The sequence below is a fragment of the Puntigrus tetrazona genome, unplaced genomic scaffold (genome assembly GCF_018831695.1).
Source record: "Puntigrus tetrazona isolate hp1 unplaced genomic scaffold, ASM1883169v1 S000000373, whole genome shotgun sequence".
Classification (NCBI taxonomy): Eukaryota; Metazoa; Chordata; class Actinopteri; order Cypriniformes; family Cyprinidae; genus Puntigrus; species Puntigrus tetrazona.
In genome coordinates, this window is record NW_025048028.1 from 523938 (window position 1) to 549000 (window position 25063).

Below are 25063 nucleotides of genomic sequence, written 5' to 3' on the forward strand. Positions count from 1 at the left end.
GTCCTGTATTGTCTTAAGTGAAATGATTAATAAAATGTAGGAAATGAAGCATGCATTTAATACAGTCAGGGAAATATTGCATTTAAATAAGCAAAAAAGACCACATATACACACACACACACACACACACACTATATATATATTTATGGGTGTACAGGGAAGCATCTGGCCCCCCAGTGTGTCCACATCGTTGAATCTATGCAAAGCTCTCCTTTATTGTGCTCAAAAGAAAGGCAGACAGGTTTGGAACAACTTGAGGGAGAGGAAACGATAACACGGCTTTAATTTTTGGATGGACTAATCCTTTAAACCACTGCGTTTATGCATTTTATGGGAAAGGCATGAATATTTAATGTTAGTTTAGTGTACAATCGCGTCGTCCCATCAGGCCAAATACCGCCAATAGCCACGACTGCTCTGCCGTGAGTCAGTGTACTTGTTTATGAAACACAACCAGATGAGCAGTCTCTTTATTTCCTGGCCCAAACCATCACTTATCATGCAGACCCCACCTCCCCCTTTATCATCAGTAATGGTTTCACGATGACAGGCCAGAGCTGTCAAAGGACACAGCACACACTGTCCCCGAGTGCATGCATCGTAAAACCATCCTCGTATCTCCACCATCGCTTTGAGCTGGTCGGCTGCGGTTTGTTCTACTGCATGCATCTCATGGTTTTGATGCCTGGGGGAGGCGTTCACGGCTCCTATGGATCTCCCGATCTGTTGTTATGATGTTATTCCTCTATCTGCCCTCCTCCTGCTTTCTTCATTTGTGTTGTGCCTGTCCACCCCTCCTCCTCCTCCCTCATTCACATATCCCTTTCTCTCTCGTTCCATCTGTCGGAGTTCTGGAATGGATGTTTGAGAGTTTTGTGTTGCCTGGCAACTGCGGTTGCCATGGGAACGCCGAAGATCCCGTGTTTGCTTGGCGACCGGGAAAATGAAATTAAAGGATGAATTAAAGAAGAGGGAAATAGATGATTTCCATTCAAACAAAGCAAAAAAAGCCCCTAACAGATTATTCACTGATATGTTTGGATAATTACACCCGCCCTCTTCCTGGCCTGAGGCTGGGAGCTCTGATTGGTCGGATTGATCAATGGTCATTAACGGTTTAGGTTTCCTTTTCGGCGCATTTAGTTGGCTTTTTGGCCCTTGTGTGTAATGAGAGTAGAACATATCGATGGGTGTCTTTTGCTAGCGAATCGGGACGGTCTGTGCCCAGATGTGCTTGTGTGTGTGTGTGAGTGAGTTCATGCATACGTGCGCATGTGTGCAATAGCATTGCATTAATTGACAGTTCTTTGATCCACCAGCCTCTGCTAATTGCTCTGGGATTTGGAGAATTAATTGGCCAGTCAATGTCATTATTTCCACCCCACTCACCCTCTCTCTGTCCCTACACCAGGGATACTCAAATCACGTAGCTTGAGGGACACTTTTAGAAAATACAGAGCGACTGAGATCAGGGAATAAAATGACCCGGTAATATTAGTTTTGAAGTGTGCCGTGTCTTTTACCCTCTTTTATTTTTACATTCTCATTCAGTCAAAACATTATGACATGTTTGGTGTGAATTTCAAGTCGTCTTTGAAATTGCATACGTGTTGCACGGTGTCACTCACATGCAGTCACATGCATAGAAGTGGCAGAAATAAAGGGTGGATTGTGGAGACGGGCCGGAGTCAGTTTTTAAATTTGAAGGCTGCTTGTCTTTTCCCGTTTGCTGCGTGGACTGCAGGGAGAGGCTCTGGAGATTTGGTGTTTCCAAACCTGCCCGTTTTGTTCTTGCCAAGTTCTATGGCAACATCGCATAAATGTGAAGGCAATCACACAATGCATTTCAACAAAGTTAGTGAAAGCTATCTTTTTTTTTTTTTTTTTTTAGATGTGAAGCGAACTGAGAGATCTTTGTTACAAAGATTTATATTTCAAATAAAAGCTGAACTCTATGAAATGTATTACTGTTTCCTAAAAAATATTAAGAAGCAATGTGGTTTTCAGCATTAATAATGAAATGTTTCTTAAATGGTAAATCAGAAGATTTCATATGACACTGAAGACTTTACATTACATTTCACAGGATATTCCTGTAGAAGAGTTATTTTAAATAGTAATAACTTTTCCCAAAATTGTACTGTGTTTTTAATTAAGTAAATGCAGCTTTGGTGAGGAGAAATGACTTTTTAAAACCTTTGAACAGCAGTATAGTAATAGCTACACTCTGGTAATTCATGTGCTTCACATTAATACTGTAGCTCAAACACTGAATAGTCAATTTTACTATTGCAATATTAAAGTATTTTAGCATGCACTTGATTAATTTTTTTATTTATTGAAAATTGTCTTCGTATTTATAGCGGGGTACAGCAGTCCAGATGACCAAAATGAACCTCCCTACTGTGTTTTGGGTTAATTCATATCCAAACAGCTCCATTTGGGCCTGGTCCACATAAGCATCTAGAGCGACTCTATTATATGCTGTGACTGCAGGCCTTCTCTCCCAGAATCATTGTCTCTTGGCCGGTCACCATGCTGTGTCGTTCTCTAATCATTTCGGGCTGTTTTTCTCTTTTGTCTCTCTGCCGCAGTCTCTCGTCCTCTGTCCAGTTTTGGCAGAGGGCCCTTGTGGATTTTTACACACTGTGGTCTGCCGTACAGTAATTTTCCCAGGCAGACTCGAGCTGTATCTGTGCACGCGTCTTTGCCCTGTAATTGCTGTTTATTTTAGTCGTGTGACACAGCTCTTTGGCTCTTTTTCTTACGACCAGTTTTACCAATCAGATCCGGCAGGTTAGATCCTGAGATACTGAACATCCTGTTGACTCTCTGAGAGTTGGAATGACTGGTTTAAGAGCCACGCACTTGTCAATATGCGCCCGGAGGTGTTTGCTGCTTTTCGAATTAAGCTTGTGACCTTCCTTGTGCGCACGGCAGCGTGCCAAGCCTGCCTGGTTGACGTTGTGTGATGAGTTTGAAGAACGAGCCACGGCTTCCAAGAGTGATCATCTTCTCCAAGCTGTTCCACCATGGGATTTTCCCACGGAGCGGTTTTGGCATCCAATTGGAAAAAGTAATATATTCAGAATGCCAAGACTAGGACCAGGGAAAATTAACCTTAAGTTGATATTGCATCATTTAAATAAGCAGTAGCCTCAGCAGCAGTGCTTCTAGTTGCGACATGTGGGCCTTTGGATGAAAGGTTTGTGTTACATGACAGATGGCAAATAATCTATTTGAAGACTGTCACATTAGGCAGAATGGAAAGTTGCATCATCTTGCACTTTACATAAAATGACAGTTAAGTGGGTGCCATTTTGCTTTTTTTTTTTTTTTTTTTTTTTTTTACACTAGCATTTTTATTAGATTAGAGAGGGACACTAGATTTTTTTAGATAAACAGTGGGCTCCATTTTTGGACCCAAACTGTTTTCACTGTATGGACAAAAAACCATTAACAAAATATCATCTCCATTCCACAGAAAAAACCCCAAACTGGTTTGGAATGACATAAGGAAGTGATGAGCAAACTTATTTGAGTGAACTGTCCCTTCAGGTCCTCTATAGATTGAATTTTTCCAATCATGCAAGTTTGTTTAGCAAATGGGCGAAAACCTGTTTGGCAACAATTTTTTTTTTTACTGCATCAGAAACTACACACTCTTCAGTGCTTCATCAGGGGAGAAAAATCACTTTCCCGCACTTTTATAACTCCGCCACCACTTAACACGGGATGCGCGACTCCTATTGGTCTGATTCACCGTGTATATAGTCATGATGCTAAAGACTAGAAAGATCTGGAGCCTGAACAGAAGCTCTGGCTGCGAATCTCAAGCCCACTCTCCATTCGGCCCGGCACGAGCATGGCATCTTTTCACTTCCCGCCTCCTTCCACACTGTCATTGATATTGAAACTATGCATAGGGAAGTGTTTGTGACAGAATAAGAGAAGATGAGGGCGTGTGTGAAATGGAGTCATGACAGTTTCGACCTGAAATAAACGGACACTTGTTTGCTGAGTCTGCAGTGTGTGTATATGTGTGTGTGTTTTCACCTGCCTTGCAAACATCACTAAGACACTCATGTTGTTGGCAAGGTAATGTAAATTAAAGACACATTAAGAAAAGACACATGGTTGTTTCCCTTTGCGATGGCCCTCAGTAAACTCTAATGTAGTTCCTTGTGTTTTTTGGGCTGTGCGTGGGCAGTGTGGTTAGTGTTGGCCTCCGCTTGCATGCACTTGTGAACGCTCCTCCCCTCCTCTCACAGAGGCCCACATCTCAATATTGATTACATGCTTCCGGGTGGCTGGTGGCACAATCGGTTCGGGCAAACAAGCGTTGAGGAGAAAGTCAGACCTTCAGATGAATGGAATTTTTACGTTTTTAGGATTCCATATAAATTTCTGTAGAATTAAAACACCTGTCGTGTGCAAACCTCTAATTATCTCTTTGATGTTTGTTTTGCCTTTAGGCTCATTTGATAATGCTTTCAACTGCTAATGAGGGTGTAGCACTCTCAGCTACTTCATGTTATCTTCATGTTACATTTACGCATTGGCCAGATGCTCTTATCTAGTGCATTGCATTCACAGTACATTAGAGCAGTTTTTGTGCTACAGTGAAGTCAATATGATCAGATCTTTTTTTCTTTCGGTAATGGGATGGATTTTAAAAAAAAGGTTTGACTTTCTGTTGTTTGATTGGATTATGAAAAGCAAGACATTTTAGACCTGAAGATGCGAAGAAGATGCAAATTTTGTCCATTTAGGCCGTATTTGTTTGAGTCTCTAGTAGTTGGCTGGTAGTAGAATAGCTGTGATTCTGTGCTATGTGTAATTATTCCCCAGCTGTATTCAAAGGGTCTGTCATTTGATTTCTATTAGATTATTGCACTGATGAGTTTATGATTCAATGACAGCCCTCCCAGATCTCCTGTGCTTCAAGAGGAAGCACACGCTGAGCTGTCCATCAGCGGCTTCACCCCACCTGTACTTGGAGCGAGAATCCTGCAATCAAGGATAGAGATGGCTTTGTGCATTGAAAGCGCGATTAAGGGTAATCCATTAACTCTGTGACGTAAGGCACACCGAATGTTGGCATCCTCTTTATTTCTATTTAATTCCTGCTCAGAAGATAAGAATGAGGGGAAAACTTCGTTTAATGTGTAGCCGACATGGTGCTTTTATGTGGACGATTCAGCATTGAGCCAAACTGCCAGTTTTTAAACCTCTTTTTACCTTCCACAAGCCTGTTGATTTCTTGTCTCTGTGCATATTTATGCTCATTTATATGGCCACTGTCTGATCAATATGTTTACACCGTGATCCATGACCGTGTTTTCAAACATCAATGTCCGTGTCACCGGCTGCCGGGTATATTTCTTTCTGGATGGTCTATATGAGACCTTCTGACTACGCACTGCAGACAGCAGGAAAGGGAGGAAGACAAAAGATGAGTTTGCGAGAGATAAAAGAGAGGAGGAAGAGGACTGCTGGGAAGATACTGAGAGGAGAAAAAATGTTTCTGAGAGGCCCTTATTAGTATCGCTACTACTACTGCTCGTACTTCTGAGGTCTGATTGTGGTACAGGCATGAATTATACGTCAATTTTTAAAAATATATTTATTTATTTTTGTGAGAGCACTTTTCAAGCTGATTGAACTTGCAAAAATCCCATAGACACTGAAAGAGGGACTGAGTGAGAATGAAGTATCAGAATATATTGCTTCAGCGTTGTCACCGTAATGTCCATGATTATTCATATCATTTTATATATTTATATTTCGATCTAAATGCTTATCTGTTTGTGCAAAGCCCATTTTACTTCCTTAATACAATAGATTTAAGAAAATAGCAGGATAAGACGTGACTTTATCCATTGTGAATTGATTGGATTGCTTAAAGTAGCTTTTTCAGATCTGACGTAAGATGTTGTTTGTTTGGAAGATCATGGTGCTTATTTATTAAATGCATGTAAAATAATCCACACACATGACATTTTGGGAAATGATTTCAGTGCGTTTTGAGTACAAGTCCGGAGCAGAGATCGGGCAAAATAAAACAAAACGTTGTTTGTTTGATTGATTGCCAGCTAACTGGTGAATCTCTACACAAATTTTCTATAACATATATATAATATATTGGCTTGGGGAATGAGTAAGAGTTAAGTATCGCAATATATTACTACATCATTGTAATCATTATGCCGATCATTTCAGCTGTGCATTGTACTATTTTGGGGTAAGTGTCTTTTTAAAACAATGTAATTTTAAATCATTTAAAGAATAGGTGTAAAATTTGTATTATAGCTGCCCTGCAGCACCATGTTTGTGGTGTTTTTTTTTTTTTGCTTTAATCTGCCAAAGATAATTCTGCTGTGATCCAATTACCGCCTGCGTTACCCTCCTATTTTAACAGCAGTAATCAGCTCGCACTAATGCTGCAGGTATCAGAAGCAGCCCCGCTCTCAGATCTCAGCGCCCAGAGCTGAAGTCATGCCAAGCCACTAGAACAGCGTTTCTTCCTCCGACATCCTTTAATCAGCTCCATTTATATCACTTGCGAAGACCGTATCGCTTCTTGACACTCTTGAATTGCATTTTCATCCGGTGACTTTTGCCCTCTGTTTGTCCGCGCGTCCGCCCAATCAAAAAAGCAGCCGTTAACGCCTTCCTCTCACGATGGTGGCCCATTATCGTTGCTATGGGAACAGTCTCAACTTTGCTGTCCGCGCCGATCTACTCCCTCTGCGCCACGTCGTCAACGCGTGAGCACATGGGTTGTTAAACTGGTAACTTCTGCTGCGCTTTGTAGAAAAGCAAACAAATTGAAGATGAGAAAGGAAGCGCTGTAACTGGCGGGATGGAGTGAAATGCAGGGTCAAGGTGGCCGTCTGATGGAGGATTTTCTGAATCAGGAGAGTGGTGTCTGTCCTGTGATTTTAAGGATAATCTTCTCAACAGTAACTAATCCGCGGTCCTCTGGTTAAGTTGTTATCATCATCACTCATTCATCGAGAGCTCCACGAGATACAAATGAGAGCTAAACTGTTTGGGTGAATCTCACAGATGCAGGTTTGCGTCATGTTTCATCCAAAAGAGGATAAAGTTAAAGTGTTTTACATAAAAGCCTTTTTATTATGTCATTATTTTCACAATGAATCAACCTAGAAAGTGTCTTTGCGAGGATGAATGCATGTTTACAATGAATTTCCATAAAACTTATACAGCTTGTGGTCTTTCTTGTATTTACCTTGGCGCGCGATATTGATTAGATTATGAAAATGCTGCTTTGTTGAAACAGCTTCTCCCTTCAAAGCAAATTGTTATATTTATTCATGGTGGTACAACTACTGTTTGAGCTGTCTTTTTTTTTGTCTTTTTATACTTTTGTTTACATTGGCATGAAAAGAACTTTGACAGGCATCAGTATAGCTGCTGTTATATATTATACACTACATTTTTTCTTGTATTGTACAAGCTAAAAAGGTCAAGTCTTTCCATCAGTCGTTCTGTTTCGCACCTTATCTAACTGTTCTCTTTCCTCCCTCTGTTGTCCAGGTTTCCTCTTGTTCAAGGATTTCTGCATGAACGAGATCGACGAGGCCGTTCCGCAGCTGAAGTTTTACGAGGAGGTAAAATTGGTTTAAATCTATATATTCCTTTCGTTGCTTACACAACCGTCTTTGTGGCATTTGTGTGGGGGGTTTTTTTCTGCTGAATAGTTTCCAAGACGTGTATTTGACCTGACCCGTCCTCGTTCTGGTTGCGACCTGAAATGGCACAGCTCAGTCGCTGAGTTTTGTTCCCCTTCTATTGACCTGAAGAACACCATGCGTCCTAGTGAAGAGCGTTGGGTTGCGTCTGAGATGAGCGTAATCTTGTTTTGTCCTCTTTCAGATTAAAGAGTACGAGAAGTTGGATTCGGAAGAAGAGAGGCTAACTCGCAGTCGACAGATTTATGATGTCTACATAATGAAGGAGCTTCTGTCATGTTCACATGTAAGGAAACATTTGGCAGAATGTATAAAACGAGCACTAGCTGTCATTTTACATGTATATGCAAAGGGTTGCGTTATTAATCGATACTAAAGATTACGTCTTTGCTGATTTTGCTTTTAGATATTTTCTTGTTATTCTTTTTTATCTATTAAACCAATTTATCTTGGAAAAATAGATGACCTTGCAAAAATAAATAGCTTTGTGGAACGTGACTCTATAGATTGTTTCAACAACAGCATGCTTTTGTGGTCCTAACCTAACTTCCCAATACAATCAATAACAACAGCTAATATGTTTCCTGCGTAAATCGACGGATTTATTAAAAATGCAAATTCTTTCTCTGCCAGCAGGAGGTACTTTAAGCGTGAGCCGCAGACTAAGCAACTCTTAACCTTACAAACGCTTCCTTACATGCAGGATGAAATGAAAATGACATTCAGAAATGCAGTCTGGTTCGGTTTTTTACACGTACATTACTTCCTTTTTTTATTCAAGAAGCCTTTTGAAAAATTGGTCAGTTTGGATATTGTGACAGGTCGCCACAACTAAAGAAATGTATGGGAAACACATTCCACAGTACAATAACCTGAGACCTTTATTAATCGTGATTCGCTGTGTTTGTAGCCGGCGGCACTGACCAGACGGATTAACAAACACAGGCCGGAAGTTAACTTCGGGCCAGGCATGTGTGCCCGATTTAACCGTCTATAATGCTACTAGCTGGAGGGACTATGGTTCTTATTGTCCATTGCAGATCCGGAGACTCCATTCGGATGTTTCTGTTGAGAAAACAAGTGTCCCATTAGCCTCCATCAGTCTCCAGTCATGGCTTTTCAGAAACAGGAAGCCTGAATGAACCAACACAATGGCCTATAGGACACTCAAGGCCTGTGCGATTATGTCACAGTGTTTTATGTTGTGATAACCGGGAATGCTTAGGAGGTTAATGTCAAACTTGACGTTTGTTCAGGGGGACCAGTCCTTGTTGTTTTAGTGTTTTGACCTCCCTTATCGCGAAATGTCACTTAATCTGCCTTCCTTTCTCACAGCCCTTCTCTAAGAAGGCAGTAGACCATGTCCAGACTCACCTAGCAAAGAAACAAGTTCCTCCAAATCTCTTTCAGGTAAGTCCCCCAACACGAAATAAAATCTAACCTGTTTTTCCGGGTGCCGATGGGCTTTTGTGCATTTAACACAAAGCAGGTAAAGTGTTTGGGTCGCAGGACTCTCAACAGATCCTGATGCATTTGTTTGCTCGGTTCTTTTTTTCAGCCATACATAGTTGAGATCTGTGACAGTCTTCGAGGAAAGATCTTTCAGAAGTTTATTGAAAGGTAAAGACAGATGGCTACAAAAAAGAAACACACTTCTTTCTTGCATGAGAATGATTGTGACATCTTTTCTCTTTACTCTTTAGTGACAAGTTCACACGTTTTTGCCAGTGGAAGAATGTAGAGCTCAACATCCATGTGAGTTTTTTTTTTTTTTCTTGCATTCGGTGCAGACAGTTGTCCGTTTTCCTCTTTAATGTTGCTCTTGATTTTGCGCGTAGTTGACGATGAATGACTTCAGCGTGCATCGGATCATCGGCAGAGGGGGGTTCGGAGAGGTTTACGGATGCAGGAAAGCAGACACGGGGAAAATGTAAGTGTTGCTGTACAGATGATGCTAAAAAAAAAGAAGCAAGAAATGTGGGTTTGCGTAAAACATCTCCTCATTTACTCGTTGTGCGTCTCAGGTATGCCATGAAATGTTTGGATAAAAAGCGGATCAAAATGAAGCAGGGAGAAACGCTGGCGCTCAACGAGAGAATCATGCTGTCGTTGGTTAGCACTGGGGTGAGTGACACACATTAACTCAGACCACACACTAACATCCCTGTCTCGCTTCTTTGACCGTCTCTATCTCTTTCTCTCTCTGCAGGACTGCCCTTTCATAGTGTGTATGACATATGCCTTCCACACTCCTGATAAACTGTGTTTTATCCTGGACTTGATGAATGGTAAGGGCAGCCGTCATCTCTTTGGCCTGCTATAGGCTTGTTCACGTAACGTGATTACATATAACGAAAATATGAGCACATTTTTTTAAAAGTAAAATGTTAAATGTACTTACTAATATTATATTAGTAATATATATTATTATTACTATATTATATATATATATATATATATATATATATATATATATATATATATATATATATATATATATATATTATTATTATTTAATTATTTTTTTCGACACACAAATTTATTGTCATGTCATTTTAATTATGATTACAATTTTTTTATGCTTTGAGGTAGATTTTTATATTTTTACTTTTTCCGTAGTTTAACTTTAAAATTTTGTTGGTTTAGTATAATTTTTTTTTTCATTATTAGTATTTATTTTGATTTAAACTAAAATAAAAAAGTTTTTTAAATAATAATTACTGTATTTCAGTTAAAATTTATTTCAAGTAACAAAAATGTTTGTTATAGTTTCCATTAAAAATATTAACCCTGGTTCATAGTGATTTCAGTGGTTTTCAATGCATGAGCACATTTTTGTGCTTATAGTTTGGACTGAATGCCATGAACATCCTTAAATCTGACAGATTGAAGCCAGTACAAAGCCTATTTTGGCCTTCCTCTATAACTTAATGTCAGCTTGAATATGGGGTGGAGCTTCCTCTTCAGACACTCACACTTCCTATATCTGCACTGCAGCGTAGACCGCTTTTCTGAACGTCCTTCAGACGTTACTTGCACAGGTCTTCAGAAACAGAGGAACGTACACCTACAAAAGTGTTCGAACGCTGATGAGTCCATTAATAATAACCTGCCCTAAACTAATAACCTAATATTTACATATCAGAATGATAAACATTTTTCCCAGGAATGTCATGACGTCTCTCCTATCAAATTACTCTTACGGGGTAGACTGGAAGATCGTTAACTAACTTATTATTTGTAACACAATTAGAGAAGATAAGTGTTCTGCAAACTTTAAATATAAATGTCATTGCTTGAAGAAAAAAAAAGGGCAAATTTCTGTAAGTCTAGAAGTAACCCTCAGAATCGCTTTTTATTTAGCCGTATTTATTGAGATTCTATTCTATCGACTGCTTGTATTCATAACTTGATTTTATACTTGTCTTTCAGGTGGAGACCTTCACTATCACCTGTCTCAGCACGGCGTCTTCAGCGAGAAGGATATGCGCTTTTATGCAGCTGAGATCATACTGGGCCTCGAACACATGCACAATCGATTTGTCGTCTACAGAGACCTCAAGGTAAGGTCATCGCGGTCCCAGCCGTTGCTTTTTCACAGAGAAAGAATCGTCCGCACGGCCCTCTGTCGCTGCAAAGGCTGTCAATCTGCGCTTGCGATTCGCCGTTGCCGCCGAAAAGGGAAAATGAAATGTTCCGTTGAGTTTGTGTATTTTGTAACGTAAGCTTGCATCTGCTCTGCGTCGTCGTCTGAGGTTATTTTTATTAAGTTTGGCTGAGCCGTCTCTCTTGGCAGCACTGTTTATTGTCTTTAAACGGAAAAGTGCGTCATATGACGGAGCGAGTCGAGGTTAACCTACAGTCCCGCACCTCGTGTGTAGCCGTCCGTTCCGATGACGGCGAACATCGCGTAATTTGTCGAACCTCGGTGTGGAAGCAGCAGCAGTGCAGCTATGCGGTCGTTGCGAATTACGCAATTTTAAGTGAGATGTTTGGGCTTGACGCTGCCAGATTGCTGAGAATACGCAGGATCTTCCCTGGCAAGCTCCTGAAACGGTACGCCGCACGCACGCACGCACGCCGCACGCGCGAGCGACGCTGTCATTTTTCCACAGTATCACTTCTGTTTGTATAGAAGAGAAACTCTGCAAACGTTTGATTGTACGTCTGTGCAACGTTCCTGAGAGCAACGACGCATGCGATTTTCAGTGCGTTATGTCTCTTAAAGGGACAGCTCATCCAGAAATTAAATTAGTCTGTTCCCATGTTGTCCCGATCACGTATGCTCAATTTTTTATGTTTTTCATAAAAACAATCTTAATAGTCTTATTAGACAATAATAGTTTAAAGTTCATAGGAAATCTCACTGTTTAAAATCTAGACATTGTTGAATTAACTTTGTGTTGATTATTTAGTTCTATTACATCACTTGTCTGCCGTCACTACTTGATTATGATTTTTTTAATAATGCTAAAAATAATTGAGAGGGAGAACAGACATGCGCATCGAACAGTCGCGCACAGATCAGATTTCATTGATGACGTGACTGATAAGAAGAGTGAGGATAAAAAGACAAGACGATGACGGAGGAGTTTCAAAATGAAATGCAAAAGCACCTGTTAAAATATTTTGGATTTTGAAAAGCCTGTTGACTTAATAATAATGGAAGCTAGAAAAAAAAAAACACATTTGTTTCTCATTTATTTGGTTCCAGGTTATTGCTGGTTTTTCTTTTATTTATTATTTTGCATCAAGGTGTATGTTGTCCGTGCCTCATTTTCTTACACGTTTTGCTAATAAATGTAATACGTTTCAGAATTATTTATTTCTCATTTTTTACTGATGTAAGTTTTGTATATCTATTTAAAGTTTGTGCGCGTTGTTATATTTTACAATTTTATATTAGGCATATAGCATGTTGTAGTTGGGTTTTTTTAAGCATTTGTCAATTAATCGAAATCAAGTCATGATAATGAGCATTTAATTGCCTACATAGTCTAATGAGAGTTCAAGCACACACACATAAAGATTACCACGTCACACCGGCAGAAGTAATCATTGTGAATGTGTCGGGGTTTTTTTTTCTCTCCGCTCTAAGAGATTAACCTGGCAACACAGTAGTCATCTCCGCAGTAGTGGATGAGCCTGTGTGCCTGTTTCATAATCTGAGAAAATCTGGTTTCCAGTTTAATTGGTTTATTTCATAGGAGACATTTCACTCTCTGTATAAAATCTGTAAGGCAAATATACAGAGTTTTGGAGTTGCGCGCTCAAGATGGCAGAAAGCGCATCCTGTTTGCTTTTCATGTTTTGTTGCTTTTGTGAGTGCAAACAAATGAATAAGTCTTTACAGATTTGACAGATGTATCACTCTGATCTTTCGGACCAAAACTGAGAAAGTATTTAAAGAGCAAGTGAGCGCACCACTGCCTCCATCTGTTCTTCAGTGACCAAGCACAAACACTTGAACAGCGCACGTTTCTGTTGGGTAACATAAGCCGCTACTAACATATTTCAGAGTACAAGTCATATTTGAGCTTGATGAATGATAGGCGAGTATATGGATGCCCTGCTCTATGTATCGATCTGCGTGACTTCACCAATGTGAATTTTTATTTTTCTATTTTACTGAAGACCCATTCACACCAAGCACGATAATGAACATAACTATAACTATAACAATAGCAGCGAACGATATGGGCTGTTTATTCTAAGTGCAAGCGTGTCTGCCGCTTTAAATCCTCAAGCTCTAAAACAGGATGAGGTTCTGATCGGCTGGCGATGTTTGTATCGTTCACCAGCTGGAAAATTGTTCCAACAATATAATGTCTCTGTGCCCTTAGTATTATCCTCGTGGTGCGGACTCCGCTATTCATTCATGTTAAAGTATTTTTTATCGTTATATTTATCATCTTTGCGCTTGGTGCGAAACGGGCTTCAAATACTTTCATTGGCCGTTGTTTTGTGGCGCTGTGCGACGCAAATGCTCTCTGTTGTGTATATTGTCAAATTTTGCCAGCGGCTATTTGCACTGTGTAAATAGGATCGAGGAATTAGATGCTATTTACACTAACCGGAAAAGCATTCGGATTCAAACCTGGGACGTCGTGCGACACGCATTTTATCATCTGCGCCACTGGAACCGAGGACCGTAGACTAGCCCAATCACACATTGGTGGGTGGAGTTAGTGTAAACAGCCTCGCTATTTATACCCAGTGTAAATAGACACCCTTTTTTTTTTCCTGGTTAGCTTTTTACTTAATTTGTGTAAAGTCAATTTTGAGAATTCTTTGTAAACGCATTATATATGCATTGTTGAAATGCATTGCTCTCGCTGCACTTCAATGTCAAACACTGATGGTTCTGCACAGTGCCGCTTCAAGTCGAACACACGCACAATAATTAGAGAGAGCATGAGCATCAGTGGTTCGTCGATTCAATCAAGTTGCTGACATTAGCGTTAGATACTACAGTTTGCTATCTAGCTATGCCTGTGTCACGTTACGTGGTTGCTGTAATTTATAAAACGACTCAGCCAATGCTTGAAGAAGACCGTTGAGACCGATGGCAGCTTTGCCGTGAGTGGGTGTGGTTTCAGTACTACAGCGTGTTTTTTTTTTTTTACGATTTCGATACATTATTTTACTTTGCTTTTTTTCGTCTTCAAATTTGACTGGGTGGTTAATAACACATTTTGTCTGTGGTGTGACTCAGAACACATCATTAATATTGACTCTATCCAACTTTAAAGTTGTTTTTGTAGATGTCTGTTCTTTATCAGGCTCTTAAAAGATATTTTTGGACCGTTAGACGGTGTTCTAATCGCCACATCATTTTCTGTTCCTCACAGCCTGCGAATATCCTCTTAGACGAACATGGACATGTTCGCATTTCTGACCTGGGCCTGGCCTGTGATTTCTCCAAAAAGAAGCCTCACGCCAGCGTGTAAGTTCCCCTCCATAAGGCTTCAAAAATATATTTATTAGTGCAAAATAAAAGTGTTGTTTAGGGAAGGTGTGGTTGCTTTTGTTCTCTGACAATGTTTCTTTGAGCATACATACGCTCTTTGTTGTTTCAAACTTGTGCATACTGCAGCGTTGGTAGTTTTTTATTTATTTATTTATTTTTTTGCAGTCACTTATGGAATCTTATACCGCAATCTAATCTGTTTTCTTTACATGCATGTATACAAATGCTTTTACCAACAAGTTTCATTGAAGTGGTTACATTATAGATGCATTTTCACATGCATTGTTTTGGAGTTATTTCAGTGTCTTTTCATTTAAATCATTGTAATAAGTCTCTAATAATATTTTTTTTGTTTTTATTTTAGAACATTTAAAGGGGATAAATAAGTTTTTTTTATATATATATTTATATTATATATTTTATTTATATTTTAGTGTAGTAAAATGTTAATATTGTGAAAAATGTGCAGTTTAAATGAACTAATACAATTAAATAAAGTAGTTTAACATATATCAATTTAATGTCACATCCTTCAAAAATAATTCTAAAATGCAAAAGAAACGTGTATTATTATTATCAGTGCTGAGAATGCTTTTATTCTTTGAATAGAACAAACATTTGTTGAAAATATAGTTTTTGTAATATAAATGGCTTTCCTTTTTATCAGTGTATTATATCTATGCTGAATAAAAAGAAATCTTGCTTAACTTCTAAATGGCGGTGTAATATGACAAACTGATGTTATCGTACTAAAAGCTCTTTCTCATGCTCAAGTTGTGGATATGACATCAGAGTCGTGACAATTTTAACATATGACACCAAAGCTTGCTTGTCAGCACCAATTCAATGCTCTTTTCACATTCAAAGGGCAGTTTTATTTCTGAAACGTTCTCCTTTAAATATAGACTGGATAATGTTAAAAGCACCATAGCGAACACATCCTGGTGAATGAAGGGTCAGAGAGAGGGTGGCAAACCTTTTGTGTGTAATGTAGCAGTTCCTTGACTGTTTGCGTTATGTATGAGAATGAGCTTTGTTGTGTTTACAGTCAGTGTGTGCTCAGCCCTGGGGGGTGTGTGTACGCTTTGAATTTAATGTGCATTAATTGCTGTGTTTGCAGAGGTACCCATGGCTACATGGCACCTGAGGTTCTGCAGAAAGGAACGGCGTATGACAGCAGCGCCGACTGGTTCTCTCTGGGCTGCATGCTGTTCAAACTCTTGCGAGGGTAAGACCGCCCTCTGCAGCGGCCCTCTCATGAATTCTTTATCTGTCTGTCTCTCTCTTTCTCTCTCTCTTTTAGTCTCTCTCTGTGTTTCTCACCTGTTTGATGTGGAGTGTAAAGTTTAAATGTCAGGGGTTTGGAAGTAGGAGGTCAGGAGCACACATCATAGAGAAGAAAGACACAGAGAGTGGGGGTGGAGACCGCTGAAACGGTTGCTAGGTAGAGAGTGGGGAGGGGTGTAATGGGGGAGGAGTCTGAGGCATGTCTATCCACTGAGTGTCATGCAAACTTCAAAGCAGAATTGAGGCAGGTCGGAACAGGCCTGGAAATGCACTATAATGCACAAACAGCTAATTCTGCATGTATTATATATACTTGAGGTATCAATATTTATCATTGTATAAAAATGAATTATGATTTTCTAAATCATATGTAGATCGTTTTATGGGTAATGTAATTATAAACATATAGCATTGTAATTATTTTAATCATTATTGTATGTATACACATACACGTATGTATGTATATGTATGTATATATATATATATATATATATATATGTATATATATATATATATATATATATATATATATGTGTGTGTATGTATACATGTATATGTATCTGTGTGTGTGTGTGTCCTGCTCTTACACAGAAACTTGTCAACGCTTCCCCTTTGACTTTTATTAATAACATGGGTTAGTTGCCAAATAGATATTTATGTTCCTCAGCAACAAGGTGGTTTTTGAAATGTGTATGTGTATACACATTCATAATGTGTATGTTTGTGTAAATAAAATATAATGTTTCACTTTGACTTGTCATCTTAATTTAGATATGTGCATGTCTATATTTTCTCTAATGTTTCTACTTTATTTCGTATTTCTTATTAGAATAGTTTATTTAGATAAGAAACATGTTTAAAGTTTTAGTTTAGTAGAAAATTACGTTTTTTAAGTTGTCCAAATAAAGTAATTAATTAGCTATGCATATTACAAATCAAAATGTAAGTGTTGATTATATTTACAGCAGGGGGGGGTATCATTTTTACCCATGATGTTGCGATTCTGCGTCAGTTACATGAACTCTGTTTCTTCTCTCCTTTCAGGCACAGTCCATTCAGACAGCACAAGACCAAAGACAAACACGAGATCGACCGCATGACCCTTACCATGGTGAGAAACCAAAGCGGCAACTTTCTGTTATTTGCCTTCACACACGCCGTATATACGAGAGTGCTCTGATTTTAAGTTTCTTGGCGCATGATGAACAATCTCCTTGAAAAATGAGACCAGGAACTGCCTAGAAGATCTTAGCAACCACCTTTTAAAGACTTCAATTGAATCTTATCTGCAAATGCTGTAACAGTTCAAACTGGAAAGAGCTCCCTTATGCTGATTAACAGATAGAGCTGTGAAACAGGAGATGGATAAATGAGCCGCAGCTTTCCATGGAAGCAAAGAGGGAACATCTCATCACGGCAGCACCTGTGCCTTTACACCCACTGTTTAACAAGGGAATGCTAATGGAGAGGAATTTGCATCCACGCTTTGCATTTACTGTCCTCCTCTCACCATCACAGTAATTTAGTCCTCATCGAGCTGCCACGCTCTTGACTGTTGTACAGTCATTAGAAAGGAAGTCACTCGTTTTTAATGCTGATTTTGTAGTTTCCACCTCAAAACGAAGATACAAGTGAGCTGCCTACTTAGACATCAATGAACCCAAGGAAAAACTGTGCTACTTTCTGAGACATCTCGTCGTGATTAGAAGGAAAAGCAGCCCCGGTCCAAAAATACATTGTGCAGCTTAGCGGATGAGGTCGGTTGCAAATGTCAATTATGAATGTATTTTTTTTTTTTTGGTTCTCGTTAGAGTATCAGATAGCTTGCTCAGAAACATGTCAGACTTGGCGCTGCCCATGAAGGATGATTCAAATCAGTCATTAGGACTTGGAAAAATCTTCAGAAAAAGCTCGCTGTTTCCAAGCAGGTGTTCATCCAGCAGAGACGTTAAACAGTTTTCCTCTAACTGTCAAGAAGATGATGTTTGTTTGTAAACTGGAATGCAGTGATTATGGGCCAAGACTGACAGTACTGAAAAAGTGTTCAGTCTTTTTTTTTTTTTTTTTTCATAATTTCCAGAAGTAAACCTTTTTTTCTGGTGAAATAAAAGCTGTTCAGTGGATGCAGAGCAATTCTGACACACTACTTCAGCTATTAAAGTTTGTTTTTGGATGTTGACCTCAGCGAAAAATTATCTCCAGATTTCATTAGTCAAGGATTTAGCTGTTTTATAGTCTGATCAGATTTAATTAAGATTGGACTAAAAAACTCAATCATGACTCCAAAGAGGTTCAGTGGTTTAGAGTTGGTTAGATGCTCACCTACGCCGCATTTATTTGATCGTAAATGAAGTAAAAAATAGTAATATTCTGATGAAATATTGTCAGTTTGAATATATTTTGTAATGTAACTTATTCCTGTGATGCAAAGCTATATTTTCAGCATCATTACTCCAGTCTTCAGTGTCACATGATCCTTTAGAAATCATCATAATATGCTGATTTAGTGCTAAATTAAATTTCTTATCAAAAAACTTTGCACTGAATGAGAAACTAAAGACCAGAATATTCACTCAAATACACTTGCAAGTACAGCAACAAGCTACCCCTCAAAAACCCTTCATCTATAATGCAATGCCCTGTTATTTAGTTCAATGTTATGGTGACTATACCTGACAGCCTGAACTTAGTGAAGTTTATTTGCCTTCATTTACTGTGTCTTTGGTGAACGTTGACCTTGATTTGAATGTGCAGTTGGCACTGCCTGTTACATAAGAGAATTGTTTTGGTTGCCCTCGCATTCATTTGTGTGATTGTGAAGATACTTAAATACCACTAAGCGCTCTGTTAATGCTCTGTTGATCTAGACGGCTACTGGAATGTTTGCTATTCCTGCATATTTGCCTTTTACTAATGAATGTTCGGCGTAACTGATGAGGAAAACTAATGAAACGAAAGCAAACATCACGTGAAAGTCAAACACCAGCCGACATGGCATAAAGTCATGTTTAACGAGATGTCAGTCAAGCTCATGAGCCGCTTCATGTTCCTTCTCTCTCATCAGAATGTGGAGTTGCCTGACTCCTTCTCACCGGAGCTCAAGTCCCTCTTGGAAGGACTCTTACAGCGAGATGTCGCTAAAAGATTGGGGTGTCTAGGACGGGGGTGAGTCAAAATGCCTTCTATCTTCAAAACTAGACATCCGCAATACTTATGAGATGTGTATTTGGTTTGTAGTGACCTATCCAAATGAAAAAAAGTCACTTGTATAAATAAAGCAACAGTCTGAAAGCTTCTAGGCTTATAAAGACAGAACGGCATGCTGGGAATTATTTGCAGCTCGTTCTGAATTGCTGACACCTGCTGGTCAAAAGTGATTATGGTTGATATACGTCCTTTTCCTGCATACATACAATATACTCACGCAAAGCACTTATAGCTGTATCTGTTTAGCCAATTTTAATTCATTTTTATTTTGTTACAGACACGTTAACCGTGTTATAACCAGCTCTTTAAATAAAGTATGACATATGTCCAGCAAATTTCAAATGTGTGATTTATACCATTGCGGCATTCAAACTATGACATAAATGCTCAGATTTAACTGCTTTACAAATTTATTTGACTTGTATGTGATCTCTTATGGTCTGTAGGGCGTCAGAAGTAAAGGAGCATGTGTTCTTCAAGGGAATCGATTGGCAGCAGGTCTATCTTCAGAAGGTGAGACCATTGACCTTGTTCTCTGTATCAGCCCCGTTGAAGTCCTCATATCATACACTCTGATAGAATGAGGTTTTGCCTAATTGCAATTTATAACTAATCTGATTCAGAGTCCAGATGACGGTCATTCAGCAATCGATTAGCAAACCTCAGATTTTTTTCTTTTCTTTTTAGTGGCGTGCTTTAATAGGAATGAATTTAGATGAACATCATCACAGAGAGCGTGTTAGAGTGCTGACAGTGGCTGTTAGCATACTAAAATCCTCTCTAGGAAGTTGCGACTCTAATTTCATCCCCTTTACAGCACCATTGGAACTGGCATCAAAGCGCAAAGCCAAGCCTTCAGCGATACATTTTCATAAGACAATTACTGTCAGACCTCAAATCACTTCCTGCGAGCTGTGTTCCCGTTAGTGTGCACAATCTGTAAATCTCTGTTATGAGGACTATCATAGTTTTCTGAAATGAAAGGGCGCAGAGCCTGTGGAGTGCAACAGTCAGGTTCCGCAAGAAAAAGCTCCGTTCAATTTATCCATAGGCAATTGATTTTAAATGATAACTTATAAACCTCAGAGGTTGTAATTCAACATTATTTTGAAAAAAAAAAATTTAATTGACAACTTTTATAATCCTATAATAATTTGTGATTATAAATTTAATGCATGTTTTGTTTGGTTGCAGTACCCCCCACCCCTCATCCCCCCCAGAGGTGAAGTCAACGCTGCAGATGCCTTTGACATCGGCTCCTTCGACGAGGAGGACACCAAGGGCATTAAGGTAAAAACCAGTAACCGTGGTACCAAACTTTTCACTTATTCCACTCAGTGCTCAAGGCTGATGTCTTTGCTTCAGCTCAGTGACCATCAAAGTGGACTACTTAGTAGGATTTCAAGTGGAGCCAAGATTCGCGTCCAGCACTGAGAGAACCGTGTAAAATCTAAGAGCACTTGAGCTTATGTTTCATGCTTTAAAAACTAGAGGAATTTTCCACTATGCTGTATGTTAAAGGAATAGTTCACCCAAAAATGACCCCTTATTTTACACACCCTGAAGCCATCCTAGGTATATATGACTTTTTCTTCCAGACGTACACAGTTTGCGTAGCGGACATTATTTAGAAGCTCCGTAAATCTGATATATCCACAAGTACTGCAAAATGAACCCATACGCCTTTGGGGGGTTATCACACATCCTCTGAAGCAGATCAGTGGGTTTTTGTAACAAATATATTTGAAGTTTTACAATGATAACGTAAATAACTGACTCATGTTTTTTTCCGTTATGGTTCGTTACGGTTGTCCCTCTCTCTTTCAGCTGCTTGACAGTGATCAGGAGCTCTATAAGAACTTTCCGCTGGTGATCTCCGAGCGCTGGCAGCAGGAGGTGGCCGAAACAGTGTATGACGCTGTCAACAGTGACACGGATAAGAATGAGGCGCGCAAACGGGCCAAAAACAAGCAGCAGGGCCATGAAGAGGGTGAGACATTTTATTGCTATATTTTTTCGTTTTCTCCACATTTCCCCCCAAATTCACATTCATGTATGATGGCTTATTATTCAAATATTAGTTTACGTAATAAACACTGTCATTCAAAAGTTTAGGGTAAGTACAATTTTTAATGTGTAACATGTTTATAAAGTCTTAGTAATATTGTGAAATAACTCTTACTTTATTTAAAAAAATCATTTATTATAAATGACTTTACTGTCACTTTGGATCAATTTAGAGCTATATATATATATATATTAGTGAAGTTTGTTTGCGTGTCTTTGGTGAACGTTGACCTATAGAGAGAGAGAATTTATATTTATTTTTTTGGTTTTAAATCTTGAAATGTACTCCTTTATATTGCTTTATTCCTGTGCTGTGAATTTAGAAGATTAAATTTTTTGGCGAACACTTTTCATATACACAACATTTGTGACTAGTGAGAGGTGTCACGGCAATGTACACAGAACAGCTGGTTGCAAAATGCTGTTTGTAAACATCCTGTTTGCTCTCATTCAGCAGACTCTCATTTTCTGACTGTATCTTGGGAGTGTCCTGTATTTTGGACTTCACAAAACTAAATGAACGGCTGCTCTAGGCGTCTCGTCGTCTACGGCACTCGGTCATTTACCCAGGTTTCAAGCCAGTCCAAAAGATAATATTTTCTTATGATTTAACACAAACTGCAGTTTGTGTTAAATCAGAAGACGTCTACAGAATTGACAAGCAGTAATTTCGCACAGCGGTGCCGAGAGAAGAAAATGGCCTCTGCTATGTTAGTGCTACATTCTCCAGCATGAATTAAAGGCCCGGACTGACGTCAGCTAATCGACTTTCACGGGGTCCAGAGTCGGTTCCGTCAGCGACCCCGAGGATTGGCCTGAACCCTACATACTAGTCATGCAGTGCCGGTGCCACATGCTTCCCTTAAGGGAAAGACACAGAACCCGTCACATGACCGACTGTGCAATGGTCAGAAATAGATCTGAAAGAACCGTGTAATTTAGCAAACACCGAGTTAATCGTTTGCGTCATTACCCCAGGATACGAGCATGGGAGTCGTGAACTGGAATTCAAGAGGGTTAAATCATTAATTTATCTTTTTCCAAATGTGTCTTTCTTTACAAAAAATACAATAAATATGAATATGTCCCAAAGACTCTGAATTGTATGCTAATGCAATTATTCCTAAATGGCATTGAGTGTTATGTGACTGCCTGTGTCGGATGTTTTTGCAGACTATGCGCTGGGGAAGGACTGTATCATGCACGGCTATATGCTAAAGCTAGGAAACCCCTTCCTGACACAGTGGCAGCGGCGGTATTTCTACCTATTCCCCAACCGTGTCGAGTGGAGAGGGGAAGGAGAGTCTCGGGTGAGTGTTTTTGCGTTTCGTTTGCTCTTAGCATCTGTATAAAGGGTTACAAGACCATTTTTGAGAATGAACATGCCTGTGTATCCCTACGCTGTAGGAACATTGGACTAAAACATTAAAAAAACGTAAAATCAAGGTGAGTCTGGTGCATTTTTGCTGATTCCCCCTCTCCTTTAAGTTTCATTGCTCATTGCAGTGAAGGAAATATCAAGATTTTTATAGAAATAGAAAGAAGGCGAGGAGGAATCACATCACTTTACGTAAACCCTACATCGTCTTCCACCCTGCTCCGAAATTCCCATAGTGACGCAGGTTCACCTGCAGCCCTAAACCATTGAGACGCCCACCTCTCCTTTTAATATCCTCTGCTTCTTTCCACCGCTGAACCAAACCTCAGTCTTTTCCCATCCAGAGGAAGCGTTTGCGCTCAGATCTGTGTAATGCAGAAGTAGGTCACCACAGGTTCCCTGGGGCCAGAGTTTTCTGCCCTGATCTGTAACTAAGATAAAGAAGTGCAGATTTTGCCGGTTTCCTGCATTTTTAACTCCCAGAGTCCCTGAATCTTCGATCTGAAGGGTAAATGCACTTCCTGTGGAACATGTTGGAGAGGAGATGCATGGAAACGGATGGAAAGGGAGGCCTCTCGCAAGTCAGATTTGCAAGCGGTGATGCTTATGCTTGAGTACTTAGCAGTTGTACTGTGTTCTTAATTTAAGAGATCCAGTCTGACTTAAATTTTCACTAATTCATTATTTATAATGTTTTTGAAATGTTTAATTCATTCGTTTTCAATTGTATGAATGGTGAGCTTTCAGTTTGCATCTATTCTTTCTATTTAAACAAAACGTATGTTAAACAAAACTTAATTATTTTTAATTTAATATTAAATTCACTGGATTACACAGAAGTAGGTTGGTTCATTAAATTGGTGGTTTAATAAATATTGTTGTATAATTACATCAATGTATTATAATGTAATATTATGTTGTAATATAACACTATTTTTGTGTTTTAACTATCAATGCTATTTTGTGTGTGTGTGTGTATAATATAATATAGTATAAAATATTTTTATTTTAAATGCGTTTAATCACAATGAATCACCTGACAGCGCTTATATACACAGGTCACACAATTTAGAATTTTTATCAAATGTATTAGTGCATCCCTAGCTGACAGTGTTACAGTGTTATTTGGAAATCGTTTTCTGTTCTCGCAGCCGAACAGTAAACAAAAGTCTTCACACAGAAGCGCACTTTAAATCAAGGTCTTTAGAAACCAGACTGAATGAGGTAAGTGTCATTTAGAGGAAACATATTTGTACAGAAGTCAAACGACTTCCATTATCCTCCAGCCTGACGGGAATCAGGTATCCGCGATCAGACAGTTACATGAGATGCCGTGTCTGCTGCACCACCACTGACTCACTGAGTACAAGAACAGCTTGTCATCCGTGTCTTTGCTCCCTCGTAGCCCCAGACAACCTCTAGAATTTCTATCGCAGTTGTAGGAGACGCCAATAGACCTCAAGCATAGGGTGAAATCCCAGAGCTAGCAGGTAGCGTGGCGTGTTCCTCTCAAACGCAGTAGGGTAATCTGTGAAAAGACTCACTAAGGGACGCACTAATTAGTCTTTTCTCCCCCCAGCAAAACCTGCTGACCATGGAGCAGATCGTGACTGTGGAGGAGACTCAGATCAAGGACAAAAAGTGCATCCTGCTGAGGATCAAAGGAGGGAAACAGTTTGTCCTGCAGTGCGAGGTAGGGCACCTTCATGCTGCTCTCACAGTCTTGTCAAGGGAGTCTCTCTTCCCCTTTTGGTCTTGTATTACCTTTCTTCACTTTTATTCTTCACTGTACCTCTTTTTTTGTGTTTTATTATAAATGAATGCATGAGTAAATGTGAACATAAATCAAAAAATCCATTTGAACAAAATTCGCACATTTGCTATTTCAGTAGTATCATATATGAGATTCAATACTGTAATTAGTAATAATACACCATTAATAATGAATATAACCGTTTGTTAGTGTTTTATGGACATGCTTTTCTAACAAAAGAAAACTTTGGTTTCAGTCACAGAATGAGGCACTAAATGTAAAGCACTGCCTCTGCTTGCTGCGTATACATGAAAATGTTACATTTATTGATTAATATAGTTATTAATAATATACAATTAATAGTAAATGGTACCTAGTGTATTTGTTTTTTCTTGAAAAAGAAAACTTTGGTTTCAATCACACATATATGGCAAAAGTGCTAAATCTTTGTCCCCTTAATGTATAATATATTGTATAATATATGGTATTAAATTGTTACATTTAATGGGTCATGAAAACATGGTTATTTATGTATTTTCCATTAAATAACCATAGTTACCACAGTCAGTATGTACCTTCTCAAACCTCCAATGTGTTCTCTTATGTTTGCTCTAGTGTTACGCTCTTATGGATGATATTAAATTAAAATATTTAATTGACTAGATAATCCAAAAAAGCCTCTG

The 25063-nt window shown here is 39.0% G+C and overlaps 1 protein-coding gene across 1 annotated transcript in view; it reads left to right on the forward strand.

Annotated features, from left to right (window-relative positions):
- The window catches only part of grk3 (G protein-coupled receptor kinase 3), a 41200-nt gene that overhangs the window by 11975 nt on the left and 4162 nt on the right, over positions 1 to 25063 (forward strand). Inside the window, exons 3-20 of the mRNA XM_043231494.1 lie at positions 7564 to 7637; positions 7903 to 8004; positions 9054 to 9128; positions 9277 to 9338; positions 9422 to 9473; positions 9557 to 9648; positions 9743 to 9842; positions 9928 to 10006; positions 11151 to 11281; positions 14570 to 14664; positions 15809 to 15916; positions 17020 to 17086; positions 19040 to 19140; positions 19629 to 19695; positions 20377 to 20472; positions 21010 to 21172; positions 22423 to 22559; positions 24207 to 24320. Coding sequence (XP_043087429.1) covers positions 7564 to 7637; positions 7903 to 8004; positions 9054 to 9128; positions 9277 to 9338; positions 9422 to 9473; positions 9557 to 9648; positions 9743 to 9842; positions 9928 to 10006; positions 11151 to 11281; positions 14570 to 14664; positions 15809 to 15916; positions 17020 to 17086; positions 19040 to 19140; positions 19629 to 19695; positions 20377 to 20472; positions 21010 to 21172; positions 22423 to 22559; positions 24207 to 24320 — 1715 coding nt within the window. The remainder of the gene's footprint in view (positions 1 to 7563; positions 7638 to 7902; positions 8005 to 9053; positions 9129 to 9276; positions 9339 to 9421; positions 9474 to 9556; positions 9649 to 9742; positions 9843 to 9927; positions 10007 to 11150; positions 11282 to 14569; positions 14665 to 15808; positions 15917 to 17019; positions 17087 to 19039; positions 19141 to 19628; positions 19696 to 20376; positions 20473 to 21009; positions 21173 to 22422; positions 22560 to 24206; positions 24321 to 25063) is intronic.